The sequence below is a fragment of the Vanacampus margaritifer genome, chromosome 5, assembly GCF_051991255.1.
Source record: "Vanacampus margaritifer isolate UIUO_Vmar chromosome 5, RoL_Vmar_1.0, whole genome shotgun sequence".
NCBI lineage: Eukaryota > Metazoa > Chordata > Actinopteri > Syngnathiformes > Syngnathidae > Vanacampus > Vanacampus margaritifer.
This window is the reverse complement of record NC_135436.1, coordinates 13266867-13286548: the sequence shown is the minus strand read 5'-3', so window position 1 is coordinate 13286548 and position 19682 is coordinate 13266867. Positions and strand designations below refer to the sequence as shown.

General features: G+C 39.6%; 2 protein-coding genes across 2 annotated transcripts in view; one reads left to right on the top strand and one right to left on the bottom strand.

Annotated features, from left to right (window-relative positions):
* The window catches only part of egfem1 (EGF-like and EMI domain containing 1), a 50322-nt gene that overhangs the window by 21414 nt on the left and 9226 nt on the right, over positions 1-19682 (top strand). The window contains exons 15-19 of the mRNA XM_077566911.1: positions 1012-1140; positions 1276-1404; positions 9839-9973; positions 10300-10434; positions 19536-19667. Coding sequence (XP_077423037.1) covers positions 1012-1140; positions 1276-1404; positions 9839-9973; positions 10300-10434; positions 19536-19667 — 660 coding nt within the window. The remainder of the gene's footprint in view (positions 1-1011; positions 1141-1275; positions 1405-9838; positions 9974-10299; positions 10435-19535; positions 19668-19682) is intronic.
* On the bottom strand, positions 1578-6737 carry LOC144052096 (EH domain-containing protein 2-like). The gene is made up of 6 exons (XM_077565916.1): positions 6517-6737; positions 6264-6440; positions 4830-4927; positions 4035-4447; positions 3791-3955; positions 1578-2230 (listed from the first exon to the last, which is right to left on the bottom strand). Exons 1-6 carry the CDS (start codon positions 6735-6737, stop codon positions 1673-1675), a joined length of 1632 nt encoding a protein of 543 aa, XP_077422042.1. The 3' UTR covers positions 1578-1672.

Below are 19682 nucleotides of genomic sequence, written 5' to 3'. Positions count from 1 at the left end.
CTGTGGCTGAAAAATGAAACTGCACACTCTGCATGGCATTACATCCACAGACAGTGGGTGGGAAATTCAAACCCAAATCCAGTCGAAAGTGAAAACTATTGGGCAGAGGCTTGCAAGAATACCCATTGTGAACAGCTAATGTGTTAATTGGAAGATGTTTGAGTCATAAATGGTCAAACAAAAAGGCTAGTGTCAAGATATTTTTGAGCAAAATCCAAGTTGCTCTATGGAGGGATGTAGAGATGGGGAATACAAGAACACAACGCTTTGTGAATTCAAGATGAAGACAGACAGATTTGATGAAAAGGCTACTCTGCCTGTATATCAAACCTTATATTAGAAAAAATAAATAAATCACATTTTGGTTCGGTGAATGCGCTTAAGAAACTGGCGTGGTTCAGTACCTCCAACAAGTTTAAGAACAATTGTTCTATGCAAACCAGGCTGTTTTCTGGTTCATGCATAAAGCTAATAGTCATGAATGGACAGGCAGTACCACTTCTGTTTCTCATACCACGAGTGACAACACACAATTTTTATCTCAATTCTTGACTGTCACCAAAAGTGAATGGGGTTTTCCTTGGTCCATGTGCTCCTTCTCTATTTTCACGAAGTCTTGGATCTGTTGCCGAAGAGCAGCTAGAGCAAGTTCTCTATGAGTGATGGAAGCCCAATTAAACCAGCTGAAAGTGCTCTTCAAATTTCATTGACCATGAGGAGTATGGCATTCATTTATACAAGACAGTGGAAAAAATTGCCACATCCACACCTTTATACAATCCTCAAAATGTTTGCTTCTTCCTTTATACATATGCTACTTCCTCTGTTCAAATTGGGTTGTGTAGTTTTTGTGTAATTCTGCTAGCCGATTAATGAACTAACATACCAACAGAAACCGAAACAATAGCACCTTCTTAACTCCTTACATATGAGCCAGTATATTATTTACGACTATCTTTAGGTAACTCAGGGTTGTCAATGTATTTTCTCAAGATCCACCTTATTCTCCAGCTTGTCCACAGGGAACTTATGGGTCAACTTGTAACAGTGTGTGCCAGTGTAAGAATGGAGGCACATGTGACCCTGTGTCTGGGAGGTGTTTGTGCCCCCCGGGGGTACAAGGTCAACTCTGCGAGGCTGGTTTGTATTTGTACACAAATTGACACACATCCGCATCAAAGTATTCCCTTCATATAAAATTCAGTTTTACTGTATTCTCATGAAAATGTCGGCCTTTGATTATCCCAGGTTGTCTGTTATCATTCATGTTTGCAGGTTGTCCAAGGGGCTATTTCGGAAGTAATTGCATGAGAAAGTGCAACTGTCCCTACAATGGACACTGCCATCGTTTATATGGAGCGTGCCTGTGTTCCCCAGGATTATATGGTCGACACTGTCATCTGCGTGAGTACCAATTTGAATTTAGTGCTGACTTTTTAAAGGTGTTAATGATTCTCACAGGAAGCAATGAAATATTACAAAACTCTTAAATGCATTTTTTAATTAAACCATTAATATGAAAATATTACAAATATGTCATATAAAATGCGTTCAGGATTTAGGATGTATGGCTCAAAGTGAAGAAAACTGTTACTGTGGTTGGTGTATGCACTTTTAAAAACAATCTATACAAGTCATTTACATATTTACAGTTCCATACTGCAAGTCTTATTTAGATCCCTTCATCAGTCACATAAAGTCGTTTTGAAGGAGGTAGCAGGTGAGAGGGCAACTCCCGCGGGAGCCAATGACCCTCCAGTTTTCCTTCAATAAGATGGACAGCCAACGCAAACTCCTCATTGTCCAGCATACCATCTTCATCAATGTCAGACAGCCTCCAGACATGAGCAAGCACAGAATTGGGCAGAAGTGTCGTTGTCATCCATTCTTTGACTTTGGTTCCGCTAAGTTTGCCTCCATTTGGGCTGAGGTTGTAGAAGATCTCGTCATACTTTGGCTTATGTTTCTCAACTATCCATTCAGTGAAATCTTGTTCACTGTCGTCGCCATCTTTAATTTCCTTGAAGGGATGCCTCTTGTAATGCTCACGCTTGAAGGTTCCCAGGAACTCACCATCCAGCACGCCAGGGAGGGATTTATTGATAAATTCTTGTTGCTGAAGCAGGGGCACCAGTTTAGCTATGTCAGTGTTTAGGAGTTTGTCAAGGGAAACCATCAGACTTGGTTTCAGTTTCTTGAACTTTGAGAAGTTTTGACTCAGAAGTTGCTCCTGAAAAAAAATAAAATTGGGTTAGTGTTAGTTGAGTCAGATCACATTTAGGGAAAAAACAACAACTGGAGAAGCCTACATGATGTTAATTTAGAAGAGATTAGGGCCAGTGAAGAGAAAAAAAAGGTTGGCAGGATTCTGACTTTATTCTCAACATTCTGACTTTAAAGTGAGAATTCTCACTTTTTACTCAGAATTCTCACTTTAAAGTGAGAGTTCTCACTTTAATCTCAGAATTCGGACTTTAAAATAAGAATTCTGACTTTAAAATAAGAATTCTCACTTTAGTCTCACTTTCAAGCCAGAATTCTGACTTTAAAGTGAGAATTCTGACTTTATTCTCATAATTCTTACTTTCTGACCTCCCCCCATAGTTCTATGTCACAAAGTCAGAATTCTCACTTTAAAGTCAGAATTCTCACTTTAAAGTCAGAATTCTCACTTAAAAGTCAGAACTCTGAGAATAAAGTAATACAAGTGAGAATTCTGAGATTAAAGTAGAATTCTGACTTTAAAGTCAGAATTCTGAGAATAAAGTGAGAATCCTGCTAACCCCCCCCCCCCCCCTTCACTGGCCCTAATCCTCTTCCGTATTAATTAGTACTTGTTCTAATCTTAATATTGACGCCTTCTTAAAATAATCACCTAAATCATTTTTTTCTGATTTCAGCAAATTTTTTTTGTGCCTAAATTATCTCCTTGTGATGCAAATGATTAAATGTTTTGCATTTCCTGAAAAATCAGAAAAAAATTACTTAAAAAATTACTTAGGCGATGAGAGGATGACGATATAGTTTACGATCATAATCTGTATGCAATTATGAAAATTGGGGATTTCATCATCTAAAGCACAGCTATCAAAGTCAAGGTCCGGGAGTGAGATGCGGCCCGTCACATCATTTTATGTGGTCTGTGAAGGTAAGAAAATCATGTGTGTCAACATCCAGGATCTTTCACCAAAATGTTAAATTGTTAAATAATGTTGAGATTTTCCAAGATTTTTTTGTTGCCTTTCTTATAGTAATTTGAACAACAAACAACAAACTAGGATTCTTGACTTCTGATTTCAAAACTAGTTATCTGTCAATTTGTCGTGTATATGTAATAATACGGTGAGACAATTAAACATGGTTTCACCGTCATTACGGTTCTCAGAGAGAAGCCAGAACTACAAAGTGGCCGTGACAAAAATGAGTTTGACACCCCTGATCTAAAGCATATTACCCAAAAAAAGTAGGCTATATCTTAAAAATGCTGCTAGCATACAAGAAGTATACAAGATTTGATAATATTCCATAGTAGAGTATTAAGTTAAAAATAAGTTTTATGTTGGCTATCATTACAAGTGTTATTCATTATAGTTGATTATGTTTTCATTTGTTATCGCCAAACTTTGCGTTCGGGAACAAATATTCCAAATGCATTTCATAGGTGACCTACTTTGGGTTAGGTTTAAGCTTATGTCAAGGTCATGAAAGGGATATTTATTTTCTGGATCACAGCCATTCCAAAAGTGGTTGGCCTCTGTTAAGCTCTTTTAATAAAGCATTTCAGTGTGACCTGCATCTTGGTGCAGTCGGGGAAATCTCCCGCTGGAACGCCGTGTTGCTGCTGGATCTTGGTGAAAATGACTGGAAGCTGGTAGATCAGATTATGCTTCTTGCTCTCTTTGCAAAAAATAGTCGGCATCTCCTGCTTCAGGTAGCCAATGATGTGTGCATGAGCCTGAGAGAGATCGAGAAAGTAAATATTAAAAACAGCACCGAATGAAAATCATTAATGTCTTTGCTGTCAGATATTTTACCCTCACGAGTCGAGCTCTCTTCACTAAGTCATTCAGTTTTCTCACAGCAGCATTGTGTGGGAGGTTTCTTATGTCAGTCAACAGATCCTCCTCCTCCAAGTCTATTAGCTGGTAGTGGTCACACATCTGTCTTGGCTCTGACCAAAAGGATCCAATGTAAACTCGCAAAATTTCAGGGGTTTTAAACACTTTCCCCAGTGACCACATGAGGGCGCCATATACTCTCATGAGCTGCTGCGAATCCACCCTGTCCGCCTTGTTCAGAACCACACGTAACTTGTCCTCGTAGCCAAACAGAGCCTCAAAAGCCCGAGTGAGCTCATCCGAGAACTCCAGCTTGTGTGCGTCGAACAGCAGGATGATCCGATCCACACGCTCGGCAAACCAGCGCAGCACTGCTGGCAAGTCGTAGCCTTTGGGGAAGGAACATACGCTTTTGATTAACGTCGATGGTAATGGGGTCTGCCCCTTTGCCTCAAGGAAACAGTGAGAGACATGTAACATATCCCAGAGGCCCTCACTGTTTGCAAGCCGTTTCAGTTACACCCACAGATGAATGTGTCGAAAAAGTCAAGCAGATTTGGTACCGTCTGCTAATGTTCCAACTCTTGTCAAATTGTTCTCATCTGCTGTGGTCAAGACTCAAAAAAATGTGATTAAGTATTGCATCGATCAAATTCCTACTTTGCCTCATCTGATTTTACAAAAATTTTCATACGAACTGGATATGTAGTGTGAGAGGCATTCACTGTGCAAATGCTAAAGAAGAAACAAATATTTGGTATCTTAACTCACCTCTGCTAAGTTTTTTCCTTGCTGCAGTCAAGATGCCCGGTGTGTCGATGATACTGATACTCTCAAGGACCTGATTGGGCATCTGCACACACTGAAATCTGCATATAAATGATTATACATTTTTACAACTAGAAATGCACTTATCTGCAAAGTGAATGTGAAGGCTCAGAGATGCTGTTGTCAAAATTCCCCAAAATTTAATTACCAGATGTGGGCAATTTACCAAATTTTGCTGTTCTGTCACTAGCCAGCGGCATGGACACCCTTCCATCATCGTCAGTCTGTCATTTTTTCAAGTTTAGCTAAACTGTAATTGTCAGTCTGTCATTTTATTTTAACCACACATTGGTCATCAATTTGTCACCACTACTTCAGGACAGACAAAAGAGGGCATTTCATCAGTACTAACGGACTGTCCATCAGTCCACCATTAGCCAACAAAATGGGCGTCTGTCAGTGACGGACTGAGAGGGCCACCGGTACTTTTTTTATTTTATTTTTTATTTTTTTTACAATTACACTGACTGATGAAAACCCGCTTCTGTCAATGCTTAGTCAGTATATATATTTTTTTAAATAATAAAAAAGAAAAGTTTCTCATCATTTGTCAGTGACGAGCTGATGGACTGTCCGTCACTACTGTCGGAATGCCCACCTCTGTAAATTATTGTATATCACATCAATCCTCGGATATCTTAAGCGACTATACAACATTATTTATACGATGATCTGGACTTACAGTAGATCTTCTCAGGAGAAAAAAATCATATATATCCAATAAATGTTTTGGCTATACATTCAAGTTTAGGTCCATTAAAGCAACACTTAGGAATTTTCAGTTTATGATGATTATGGCGGCGCCATATGGACAAAAGCGGTAATGTTATGCCTGAAGGAAAACCACATTTCCCATGAGGACAAGCGCATTGCGTAGTTTTCGAGTGAAAGCCGAGCCAATGTTAATCCTTGACTGTCCTTTTATTCTGGTAGCTTCCCTTGTTCTTTTTTGCCTCCTCAGAAAAAACTTTTCAGTTGTTTTGTGGCTTCTGCCAGGAGAGCAGTAATCGTGCGTCGACATTCAAATTCACTTCCGTCTTTGTAGCGAATGGGGAAAGGGGGAAGTGACGTATGCCATAAAGCAGTCAGCACGTGTAGTTATTTGTGTGGCAGTGTTCCTACCATCCTCCTCAAAGTATCTTATGGCCAGTAAAAATAATACAGACCCCCTCAGGCCATGGCAAAGGTACCATTCAACTAGTTTTAAGTCTGTGTTTCATCAGAAGAGCTATGAAAATATTTTATTATGGTTGAAAAGTTCCTTAGTGCTACTTTAAGATGGATATTTTTAACATTTACACAATAACCACATGACTACATTTATTGTTAGCGCAGGTTAGTGTACAGTATATGATCACACATTCTCTCTTGCTTCACCTGTTGAGAAAAGTATTTCCAAAAGGGTCAAGGTTGCGAAATGGTTTTTTGGGATCCATGGTGAGTGCATTCCCTGGTATGATTCCTTCCGCCTCCCCGTACATGAGGGCTGTGAAGCAGTCAGTGGTTGGCTCTGGCCCCACTCGGCTTCCCAGAAAGTCTTGTTCGATTAGATATCTAAAAACAGAAAATGGCACTGAAATGTGCTTTTCTGTACATTCAGCTGGATACCGTTTAACTGCATCAGCATTACCTGATAAAAGTTGTCTTTCCTGTTGAGTACTGACCCATCACCAGCACCATCGGTTTGCTGTCAAAATCCGCATCCTCGTAACTTGGAGAGTGGTAGTGATGGAAGGAATAGTGCTTCTCTATCGGCAGCAGTCTTTTGTAGTAAAGATTCCTTAGCTCCTCTGTCACCATGTTGACACCCCCGAGTGTTTTAGGATCGCCTCTCAGTTTCCGATTTGACATTGTGAAGACTTCTTCTTGCAGAGTTCTTTCTTCAGTATGAAAGTGGCTCACTCTCCAATCAACGAAACAGAATGATGGGAGAATGTGCTTGAGAAATATTGTTAGATTCCCACAGCTGCCTGCTCCATCCTGCAGCGCGACATTAGGAGGGTGGAGAGGGTGTAACCAGAGACTCCAGCTGCACCTCACACAAAGCCTCTGTCAAGCAGGACAAGGGTGGAGTGGAGTTTTTGCTGCTGCATGGGGACGGTCTTGGCACATTGCATGTAAATCTTGCATTCCCAAGAATGATTAATCAATGCATAGTTAGCATTCTTTTTAACTTGCATCTGTCTTTTATTTTCACGACTTTTAATCAATATCTGCAGAAAGACAATCTTGTCTCAATTCAAATGTACAAAAGAGTAATACATGATTGTTTGGTGTAAAACACACTAACTAATCTATTGTGCTTTTTTTTGCAGAGGTCTAATTTAGGGGACAGTCTTGTATAACACAGACTAACTCATTTTTTGGCTCCTAATCTGAAATTTTAGAGGTGCAAGTAGAAATTTTAGGGCCAATTTAATTGACCTGCAAAGTAAATATGCACTCTGCTCATTTTCACGAGATTACTAACAAATACGCCGACAGACTTTTGTGAGCAACAGAAAATATTCAAGAACAGTATTTTATTTATTTATTTATTTATTTTCTATAAATCTGAAAATTTACTGGCTGCACAGGGACAAGTAGGTGACAATTTTACTTGCACTGTCTCAAATTTTATGAGAAAAATGCCACTATTTAGGGGCAGTCTGGAGACCTGTATAAAGTACCTGAAAGCGATACTTGAGCAATTGATACAATTTAGTCACCTCGTACAATAATACCAATGTAAGAGTCTTTAATTTTATTTTATTTATTTTTTTACATGCAGTCAATTTTCAAATTAAAGGTTTAGTCCGAAGGATGTGTTTTGGCCTGTCCAAGACTTTTCTGGGCAGAGAGTACTATCAGTGGCATATGTAAATTTGGCTATGTGAACCTCTGCTCCTGATTGGTGGACTGTGTCCGTAGATGTATTAGGAGTTTGAGTCCTGTGTCTTGTCTGCATATGCAAATTCGGCTGAGCGAACCCCCGCTCTTGATTAGTGGGCTGGTTTCATGCTCGTTCCTGGTTGACGGCCGTCCTCGGCTTCCTCGAGTGTCAGTTTTGAATGTTTTGTTTACAAACGGCAAAGGAAAAACCGGACAGCACCTTTAAGGTCAATATTCCGGTTTCTGAAGCATTTGGGATAACTCGTTTACATGTGTGAGTGGACTCCTGTAGACGTAGTCGTTGTGATCAATTGAAATATCCCAATCGAAACCGCCATGCTCGGACGGACAAGTCATTACTCAAATAGACATCATTATATGCATGTCACTCACCTCATTAAGAAAGTAATTGGTTTCTTCCTTGCTCCAAGAGTATGGTTCTTTGCTCGTCGTCGTGCTTTTTTTTTTAACCTCTGATTGACTTTTTCTGGTGGGTTACCCGCGAGAAGCATGGGCTTATACACAGGTACGTATTATGTGTGTATAGATACACACTGTGTAATTGTTGCTGTCATGAAAACAGAAAATAGCATGAAAACATCGCAGAGAAATCAGTGTAATCAAGTTAGGCACGTTTAGCAGGTGAGATGGCGCCGCCCCAATCACAACCCAACCGCGACCTCTGAGGCCATGGGCTGGTTAGCATCTAACCAGTCAGCCACCGTACCAATGGCCTTTCAAAACCCGAATACCGTTGCCAATATTTAGGTTTTGAAAGGGTTATTGACTGCATGTAAATGAAGTCTTGAGTACCTGACATTTGCTGTACGTACATGTCAAAACTCATTTTCTGAACTTAAATTCACTAAAGTATTGCCATGAAAGCATTTTTGAAAATTAACTGGTTAGAATTTTGATTTGTTGATTTGTTTACTTCAGAGTTGGCTAATGAGTAAAGTTAGCCTGACAATTATGAGACACTGGTGTCTGCTGGCTTTCAATTGGAGGAAGCGAAAGAGCAAGAGAGAGAAAGAGAGAGTTGGATTCAGTTTTTTTTGTTTTTGTTTTTTTACAAGCGTATACAAGCAACATGACCTTGATGTAGTTGGGGGAGAGCTTAAATAATAATAATAATAATCACAGCACTTTTCTAGACACTCAAAGACGCTTTACAATGCAATGGATACATTATTCTTGCAACTAACACATTCACACTCTGCTGGCGGTAAACTATTTTAGTAGACACAGCTGCCCTGGGGCAGGCTGACGGAAGTGTGGCTGCCAGTGTTCGCCTACGGCCCCTCCAACCCAAGTAGCCCAAGATGCAGAGTGCAGTTTGAGGCGTGCCGCCACGTCGGGTGGACTTAAACGTTTGACTCCACCCACACGGATTTTTCAAAATGTGTGTGAAATGTCTTGCTCAAGGACTCAATTAATGACAGATGACTTTGGGAGAGTGGGGATTGAACAGCTCTCTACACCCTTAGTCACAGCCGCCGCACGCTTGATTATATTTTAAAAAAGCTTAGGAAAGTTGCCTAACCTTAAGCATGGCTACTATCCAACCTTTATGAAAGGAAATAATGAAATTAAATGAATTGAATTGAAAAATTAGATACATTAGCCTTAATCTTTTATGGCAACAGTATTTACACTGTCCAAAAAAGGTACTAAATTTGTACCTTGAGTTGTCCAGTGGCTTGTTACTGGGGCAGTACCCTTAATTGTACACCTATAGTACCCTTTACTGCATTCCATACAACAGTGGGCTTTTTGAAAGGCATTCACAAAGAGCTAGCACTTCAGAATGAAAGCAGAAAAGTAACAAAGTACAGCGGCATGAAAATTCTAAAATGTAATACTTTGGAAGGCTAAGCTGCTAGTTTTGTGTGTGGGTGGGGTCATATTCCCCTTAGACCACAATGAACTCATAAAGAAGGAAACACAAACATATGTGCAGGTTGTCTACATATGCATCTTTTTTGCTGGATGCAAATTGCTCAAGACTAGAAATAAAGCCTACTACCAGTATGCTAATAATCAATTACAGTTTAATGTCATATTTTTCTTCCTGTCCTCAGCTTGTCCCAGGTGGACGCACAGCGCTGGCTGTTCCAAGGAATGTGACTGCGTTCGAGAACATTCCACTGGCTGTGACCCCAAGATGGGGAGCTGTATCTGTAAGCCTGCATACCACGGCTCACAATGTGAGAAAGGTATAATCCCTTCACAGAAAAACGGTTCTCAATGTATTTATTTGCTTAGCCCACAGCAGCAATATCTGCTATGAGGGAAGCACGCTTCATTATGTCCACATGGTTTAGCTTCACAGGTCAACTGCCTGAATTCCAACACATTAATATATCACCTTGTCATTGTGAAGTGTCAAAAAAAAATCACATTATTTGCAATAGTAGGGCTTCAGTAGCATGAGCAGCTGAGACAGTATACTGCTCTGAAATCTCATTTTAAGACGTTACCGTGAGTGCCAACTGTTCTCCTGTGTATATGTACAAGTACATGTTTGTGTGTCCCACTGTAGAATGTGAGCCGGGCTTCTTTGGCGCAGGTTGTGAGCAGCCATGTGATTGCCCAGGTAGAGGTTTGTGTGACCCCAAGAGTGGGGAGTGCATCCAACAATGTCCTGCAGGCCTTCATGGGAAGAGATGTCAGCTGTGTAAGACAACAAACTTCATTGAATTTCTCCTAAGTGCAACTAAAATGTGTGTCACCATTGCAAAACAGAAATATGATATTTTAGCTTTAACTTTGACATTTATGGCTCAAAGGTTTGACTTGTTGGCGCAGGGTCAACTCATTGCTATACAGCGCCCTCATGTGGTTGTAATGTAATGCTTGTATAAATACACCATATCTTGTGCTCCATTAAGTATGTCAAAATAACTGTAAAAATAAATGGGTTTGAATAGGGAATAGTCTCTCTAAGTGTCCAAAACTGTGGATTCATATTTTTCTAAAGTGGCTCTTGTAGTTGCTATTATTAGCGCTTGACTTGGATGTCATTAGAATATATAGTAGTTAAACCAAATGAAGCGTCCCATCATAAAGGCAAGAAATACAGGCAAAAACTTCCTCAGTCTGTAAAAAAGAAAAGAAAAAAAAAGTCCATGTTTAGGTCTTTGATATTAAGCTAGCTACTAGCTAGACTAGACTCGCTAACATTGTTGCTAGCTGTTAACAAAAATGTGAGCAAGTGGTTAGCACATCTGCACCACTGTTCTGAGGTTTGGTGTTTGAATCTCAGCCGACATTCCTATGTGGAGTTTCGATGTTCTCCCTGTGCTTGCGTGGACTTTTCCCGGTGCTTCAACATGCTTCTTCAGCTAATTGGCTTTGGCTAACTTTAAATTGTCCTTATAGCAGTATATGAATGTGAACAGTTGTTCATCCTCTGTATATTTGCCTTGTGGTTGTCCCCAAATTAGCTGGTATAGGCTCCAGCCGACCCATGACCCTCATGAAGACAATCATTAAAGAAAATTGAAGGATGGATGGATGGTAGATAGCTGTGCAAAAATAGGAGGAAGAGTTACAAACTGCAAAAGAGCCTGTTGGCCATGACAATGTGGAAAAAAAAGGGGTTCGGGATAGGTATGCTCACACTAGTCGTGTTTTACTAATTGTTGAGTTGCTATTCAGTGTTGTGTGTGCCAAACCTGTCCAGCAGGAAGGTATGGGTAGAGCTGACATATGTCATGTATTCTTTCTTCTGCAACATGTGAATCTGGTTGGTGGGGTCATGGATGCATCAATAAATGCCAGTGCCAAAACAGATCTGTGGGCTGTGACCCTCTCACTGGTCACTGTTTGTGTGAGCCCGGCTATACTGGACACAAATGTGAAGAAAGTAAGTTATGCTTGCTGATTGATGGCTACAGCACAGTGTGAGGTTTAGCCAGCGTCTGCTGCCACCATGTGTTTGTGCTTAGTCATAACAGCTTTTCTGTAAAATTCATTCACAAGTTTTCTGTTCTTTGATACCATATACATGCGGTCGTCAATTTTTTTTAATATCCTCGAAAAAGTTGGATAATTTTCATAATTCCATTCAAAAAGTCAAACTTTCATAGATTATAGATTCAGGACCCACAATTTAAGTGACTTCAAGTATTTATTTGTTTATCTTTACATTATTTGGGCTTCCAGCTCACAAAACAAATGAAAACATAAAAAAAAAAAGTAAATACTTTGAAGAAATCACCATGCATACTTCCCAGTGTTTTGCATGGAAAGCAAAGATGGATGGATGGATGGTATTTTTAAAACGATATGTCAATCTTCAGCAGTTGCTTGGGAATCCTTTTGCCTTAATCACCACCTCGATGAGCCGTGGCTTTGGCTGGGGGTCCCAGGCTTTCTTGATGCTTGCTCTCAGCTCATTGTTTTGGGGTCTGGTGGCCCTCATTTTCCTCTTGATAATACTATATTGTGGCCCTCGTTTTCTTGTAATACAGTAATATATATTTTTTAATTGGAGGAAATAATGTCAACAGTAATATTTTTTATTCCAGCAGAGGTCGCTGCAGATTTAGTTTTCTAGTTTCACGACTCAACTGGATAAGAAAAAAAAGAAGAGGCGTGTGTGTGTGTGTGTGTGTGTGTGTGTGCGTGCGTGTGTGTGTGTGTGTGTGTGTGCGTGCGTGCGTGCGTGCGTGCGTGCGTGCGTGTGTGTGTGGAAGGGGGGGGGGATTGTTATGTCAGTGGCAAAACCATTTTAAAACCCCACACATTCCGCAATGCATTGAGTATTACATCTTGGATTGTACATTATTATTAATAGCGTGTCTTTTTCTTCTATGTCGTTATCCATTTCATAGGAAAATCAGGCAGGTTGATGCCTTTATTTAACTGTCTAATAATTGGCTGGAGTTGTTCAAATGACGGTCTTCTAAGATTTACTGTAAATACACCACAAGGGCCAAAGCGTAATTCCACTTCAGCAGTAGATATTGCTCTTAAAATAATGGCCACACACCATTTAGAGCAGAGCCTCTTGTCTCTAGTCATAACGTTCTAATGATTCACGTCATGATTGGACCTTACTGTGGAAATGGGCCTATCAGTCTGTCTAGGTTTTGTTTTCTGGAGGCCTTTTCCCCTCAAGCGGAGGTGTTCAGTTTCTCAGTCTGCTGGACAGGAATCAGAAAAAGGCCTGTACTGTGAGACGGACCAGATCTCATTGGGTGTTTTCTTTTCTAGAATCCAAATAGAAAGATATGGCCTTCCCTTTCAGTGGGATATTTTTTGTCCACATACCGTAATGAGATTCATGACAAAGAGTACGTGACTCAGAAAGCTCGTTTCTATGGCAGAAACATTGTTTCACAGAGCGTTTATGAGGTCCTGGTCAGACTTTTTTTTCCCCAGTGGAAACAGGCTGTTATGCTGACACTGGTGCTAACTGTTGCTTGCTTTTGCAACTTTGATGTCCAATTCAGAATAGTTTGCGGTAAATAGCAATGTTGTTCCACTGTCACGCTGACTCGTTATTGTTCTCTTTCTTCAATGTATCACTCTTAAATGGCACCAGGAAGTTCTCTTCTGTTCTTTCTTTATCCGTTCTATTTCTGTGGTCTCCTCAGTGACTGTGTGGTCCTGCGTGGACCTGCTTTATGGGCTGACAGCCCTCTTTCTTACACAAGCGGGGATCTGGAAATAATCCTCTTGTCTTAAAGAGCTCATTTAGCTCCGAGATGGGAGTCTTTCAGTGATGACACAGTGTGTGCGGTAGTCTTCGTGGACCAGCTCCTCTGTGCCTACCTATAAACTCCGGCGAGAGGAAGTGGGACGGTTCTAAACTAACAAGTACCAGCAGACTCTGCACAGGCTTCCGTGGTTAATATGAAAACTAGTCACCCCTTTCTTGCTATAAATAAGCCAGACCACATTCATAAAGGTAAGTTACATACTGTACATCAATGGACCCTATAGATTTAAGTCAATCCAGCTGGTAGTCGCCTGCATTTGAAAATATTTTTAGTATTTTAGCATAAGGGAATCTTAAGCATCAGAATTCTATTGGATATTTTTATTTGGGAACTTGTATAACTAAGTTAAGGGCTATTTTAGATTTGAACTGGCTTATTATTAATGAACATAAGCAACCCTACAGCAAAACTAGTTCTGTGCAAAAACTATATCAGATATGCTGAAAATGTTGCCACAAACAGTCTATAGCATAATTTCAGAAACAATTTGGATTAACAAAAATTATTTTAACCTAAATCAAAACAGTAACATTCAAAAAACAGTAAACAGAAGACAAATTATTATTTGTATTTTTATTTATTTTTACTATTATTATTTATTTTTATTATTATTATTTTTTAAACCCTTTTACCATATAGAGCTCATTTATGGTGCCAGCATCCTCAGTGGGCCAGCTTTAACGACATCACAGCTGAACCACTGCAGATGCGGGCTAAGATGTCACGCTGTCAGCGTGGGAACAGTGATGGTTCAATGCCTGAAAGGATGTGTGCGCCACTCACATTGAGGCTGCGGCTTTAAAGTAGGGGTGGACAGCATCAGAGGAAGGAAGAAATTATGTAAAAAGTTAAGGGAACACCCTGAATATATGAAACCACCAAAACTCCACATTTCTGGTGCACCCCAATTTGTGGCTTCCTTTGGTTACACGGTCCACTGCTTCCCTTATGGATAGAAAAGGTGGTCTATTGAAACTCCTCAATGCTGAGATAATTGGTTTAGATTCTGTCCCAAACGTCCAGATTTATATTATATATATACAGTGATACCTCAGCTCACGAACTTAATTGGTTCCCAGAAAGTGTGTGTGAGGCGAAAAGTTCGTCTTCCAAACATTTATTTCCCATAGGAAACCATTAAAATGAGAATAATCCGTTCCCAGGTCCCCATAAAACATAATTTTCTACTAAATAAGCCTTAAAACTACACAAAATATACCTTATTTTATGTATAATAAATGTGCTATTGTATTGTAATTAACTAAGTCACACAAACGCACACCTCGTTCGTGTTTTTCGATGATCTCCTTCTTCTGCTCGACCGTAATTTTCTTTAAGGTCTTCTTAGGCTTAACACTAGCCTGTGGTTGGGTCTTTTTCAGTCCCATGATAGCAAAAGTACACTCCAAAATAGTCCAAAATGTCTACCAAACACAAACCACGTCCGCACTCAAAGAAAGGGGGTGATGAACTGGGACGCCGTGAGCGTGCGTCAGCTTCTCGTGATTTCTCGTGTCGCGAGATTTGGTTCGTCCGCCGAAAACTAGTTCATCAGCTGAGACTATATGCTCGCGAATTTAATGTTCGTGAGGTGAAAAGTTCGTGAGCTGAAGCGTTTGTCAGCCGAGGTATCACTGTATATAACCACCCAAATAAATACATAAAATAAAATTAAATAATAAAAAAATAATTAAAAAAAGAGAGAGGGAGAGAGACCAACTACACTCAGAGTACAAAAGTACACACTCACACGCACATACACATACTCACCCACAAACAAACAAAAAAAAAAAAAAAAGAGCAATGATGATGACATGTCAAATCGGTAAAATTACCGAATGAACAATACTGAGCTCTCCAGAAAAAAAAAGGAAGAAAAAAAAAGTACAAAATTACAGAAAATTGGTACCATTGAGTAATTGATTGTTATTGATTCCCAGGTACTGAGAATTGGAAGCGTACCGGTTCAAATGTAAAAGGTACCCATCCCTATGTTAAGATGTCAAGATGTTACAACCACAAACAAATCTCATGTCAGTATAAATGTTCATGTTACCACTGACACAGTACTGTTAGCTCATTTATTTACCAAACCTGTCGACCGACTACACTCTTAAACCATCTCTGTCTTGGTTTGACAATGAGAAACAGACGCTTCCAGCAAGCTGCAGCCTGTCATGGAGGTGTAAGTGGGCGCAGTAACCTGGTTCTGTTTAGTCGTGCATTGGTGGGGCCTGCAGACTCAGCAGGTGCTGGAATTACGGCCTCTCTTGCCCCAAATCGGGATTGGCCTCCGAGCTGCTGCTGACTTTGATGTGTCCCAGATTCACCACACGTGCGCGACATCAACTTGCTTAATGAATGCTGATGCTCTATAAATTAACATTAACCATTTGATTTGGACATTTTCTGTTGGTGGTAAGACAGTGAGGACAAGTAGCGGAAGAGTCGAATGAGACGAGGGGATTGACAAAAGAAAAGAAAAGAAACTAATTTAATCTCGACGTAGAGTGTTCCCTGACGGCTTTTACGATCTTGACTGTGGCCAGATGTGAGGGTGCAGGAATGATGCCCGCTGCCACCACATCACAGAAGCCTGCCAATGCATTGCTGGCTGGGCAGGACCTCTTTGCATTCTGGGTAATGTAAGCCACATCATTAAAACGGGGTGTGAGGGAGGTCCTCACTGCTGAACATCCTCTCCTTAAACACAATTATCCGAGAATGAGACATTAGCAATAACTTTTTTGGTGAAAGGAGCAAACACACCCTGAAGCATATGTGCTTCATTTCTATCACATAGCAGCGTTGTAAACTTTTTTTTTCTGGCTGTGTCTGAGCACATAGCAAGCATAAAAGAAACTTGAAAAAGCTCTTTTGCCTTCTGAATGCAAATCAGTGCGTCTGTTGTTGCTCGTACCAATGGATTAGTGTGACTGTCCATAGCTCATGTTGCCGTCACGTGACTGGCCGCTGCCAATGCGAGCCCGACTGGAGATGAGCCAAGTGCAACAAACTTAAAGTTTGGAAAACACTCATTGAATGAAGTCACATTCATATTTGCATATCAGTCAATTGACCGTGTGCTTCCCATCTTGGGAAACGGTCAGGCAAAATAAACCTGCCACACTTTTTGGTCACGGTAGGAGTCAATACTGTTTTCTCAAGGTACTGCATAACCCGTAGGCACGATTACTGGACTTCAAAATAAATGAAAATGAAAATGAAAAATGAATAAAATAAAATGAAAAGGCAGGATGGAGACGGATTCATTCTTAATTTAAACTTTACTCAGCTACAACACTTCCTGATCAACTGGCTAACACTAACCAATCAGAAGCTAGCATACTTTAGGTGAATGCAAGTGAAAGACGGAGAGGAGCAGATTCCACACATCAACTTAACTACTTGTACTAAAAAACAAAAAGTATGAATGTGTAAATAATAATTCTGGAAACATAAATGTACAAGTAAATATACATTTTAAGAAATTAACTTAAATGCTTGATGAAGCTTGGCATCTTTGTCGCTGGCCGTTCCCAACGCTTCAAACATCATGTGGTTAATCTCTGCTAAAGCAATTACTATCTCCTTATTTTAAAACCCGACCGCAAAATATTGGCACAAACATCCGAGTAGTACGCTACTAGCGATGCTAATCCCTAGTTTATATAATTGCAACATAAGGTGGTGATATTTAAATGTGGATTTAGTTGGGAAGGCTTTTGGTTCACGTGTTTAGAGAGGCCATGTAAATATCAAGGAGAGGAAAATGTGTTGTCCTTTTAAACTAAAAAACAAGGTGCTAATGAAACAACTTGGTAGCTAAATGTGATACTATAACCCCACAGAAAGTTCCTTGCCATGATTCTTCTGGTTGGATACGCAAGTGAAGATTAATGATTGTTGAACAACAAATCTCTGTGTAATTGGTACGACTGACATTCCACCCTTTAAAATGAATCCTGTTTAAGATGTTTTTACTTAAGAATCCTGGGAAATATTTCATGTATTGCTGGCAAACGCTCACAGTTACACTGCTTTATGCAATATTTCATGCTGTGGTCCATACCATCTACGTACTAGCCCACCCCCAAAACACCACCTCAGCTCCTTTCCTCTCCTTACAAACTCCCCAGAAATCTGATAAATGTTACATACCAGTTGCCAAGTAAAACAGAAAGCATTGTTTTTGTCTTCTCAGTGGCGGATAAGGGCTTTTGGAAGGCAGACATGCATAATGACAGCTCCGTAATTGCCTCTTTAGTCTGGAGTCCTTTCTTATCTGTTCCCCACGCTGCTTGCGATCTCAGCCGCAAACATGTTGGGTTCACACATTCATGCACTATGACTGATGGTCGCAGGATTGCATTCATTCTTACGTAGAGAAAGGGTGTGTGGAAAAAAATGCTGCCAAGTGTTTCCTATCTGGGTTTGGGCACCAGAGAATGTTGATGAGTTTTCTGTGACCAGTTAATATGGAAAGTTTTTATATGTTCACACACTACAGTCAAGCAGGAGAGAAAGGCTTTGTTACTACACAAACATTGCGCATAGTGCTGTCACTATCAAATATTTTTAGAATCGATTAATCTATCGATTATTCACTCGATTAATCGACTAATCAGATTCATTTAAATTTTGCATTAAAGTGCATCAAAAAAAATAGTCCCCTGATTACTGTTTATTAACCAGTCAATGGTGTTGATTTCATACTTCGTATTTGTATAGTGATTTGAAAAAAAGGGGGGTTGATCTTGTACTACGTTACCGGTTCGGTCATTGTTTTCCAAAGTAAAAACACATGTTTGCAACTGTCTTATTTTGATTAAACGCAGATGATAATCAGTCTTCTTTCATAAAAGACTACAAAAATCAGTGAACAATTACTGTTGATATGATGAAATCAGAGGTTTTGGACAATTTCAAATAAAAATAAATGGCTCCAAACAATTATTCGATTATTAAAATAGCTGTTGATTAATTTGATAATCGATTACTTGTCAATTACTCGATTAACTTTGACAGCTCTAATTATGTAATATATGAAGGCCCTCTTTGCTGCTTTTGCGCATTTAAAAAGATTAGATCAATGTAATGCAACTCAGTGTGCAACCAGGTTAATGAAAAAAGTAAAAGTGAAAAACATTTTCGTAAACAGAAAAAATGAAAATGGTTTTACGAAGTGAAAAGTAACTCAAACTGCATTCATGTTTATAAAAACTAATTAAAATTAACTTTGATTATAGTGAAAATTTCCATGGTTTAGGCTTCTTCTTTTTTTTTTTATCAAACATGAGCTTCCAGGGTTTATTTTAAATGTATTTATTTCTGTATTTTTTTTCCCCGTACCAAAAAAAGTAAGGGTGAATAGTCATTTGGGAATTGTGGTTTATTTTATTACACAATACTTAAAAAAAACCATTTTTTATGCTAGAGCATACAGAAGGCTTTGATACAACTTCTAACATGAAGAGCTCGCTTAAAGCAATGGTAGTGATAGCAAAAATTGGCCAGCAGGTGGCAGCAGAGTACAAGAGATCAGCCAGGGCCTTGTTGCTTCAAGCTGTTTTTGCCAGTGTTTTCAACAGGAATAAATGTGAATAATGATGAAACTTAGCTATATTCTAATGCTAATTGCTGCAAAACGCAAACAGATACAAATATACTTTTTTTTCCTGATGAAATAAGAGACTATAATCTTTCTTTTTGTAGGTTCCATGTTTTATAGCAATAGAACAGAATATTCTGTGGACCTTGAAAAATCAGTCAAAATCCAGTGAAACAGCCGGGGGCTGATCTAGTGAAAATGGCTGCCCCCCCCACACACACACACAAAAAAAAGGTTGTGCCAAGCCACCGAGGAGACACAACAAATCAAGTGGAAAAAGGTGCTCTGGTCAGATGAGACCAAAATGGAACTTTTTGGGCTAAATGTAAAGGCTTTTCACAGGCGGGTTCATACTTTTGCAAGGAATTGTATTAATCATGTTTGTCTTGAGTTTTTGCTAAATGGTGACTTTTTATCATTATTTTTTTTTTATGTTAGTTTGTCCATCCGGTATGTTTGGGAACAACTGTAGTCAGCCATGCCAGTGTTCAAGAAACCATGAGCAGTGTCATCCCGTTACGGGGAAGTGTACTTGTTCACCTGGTTACTACGGGACAAGTTGTGAGTTACGTGAGTACACTTTTA

Coding starts and splice junctions, on each gene's coding strand:
- LOC144052096 (XM_077565916.1), bottom strand. CDS start 6,737: ATGTCAAATCGGAAACTGAGAGGCGATCCTAAAACACTCGGGGGTGTC. Junction 3,956..4,034: donor AGAGAGCTCGACTCGTGAGG/GTAAAATATCTG, acceptor GATCTCTCTCAG/GCTCATGCACACATCATTGG. Junction 2,231..3,790: donor CCGACTGCACCAAGATGCAG/GTCACACTGAAA, acceptor ATTTTTTTTCAG/GAGCAACTTCTGAGTCAAAA.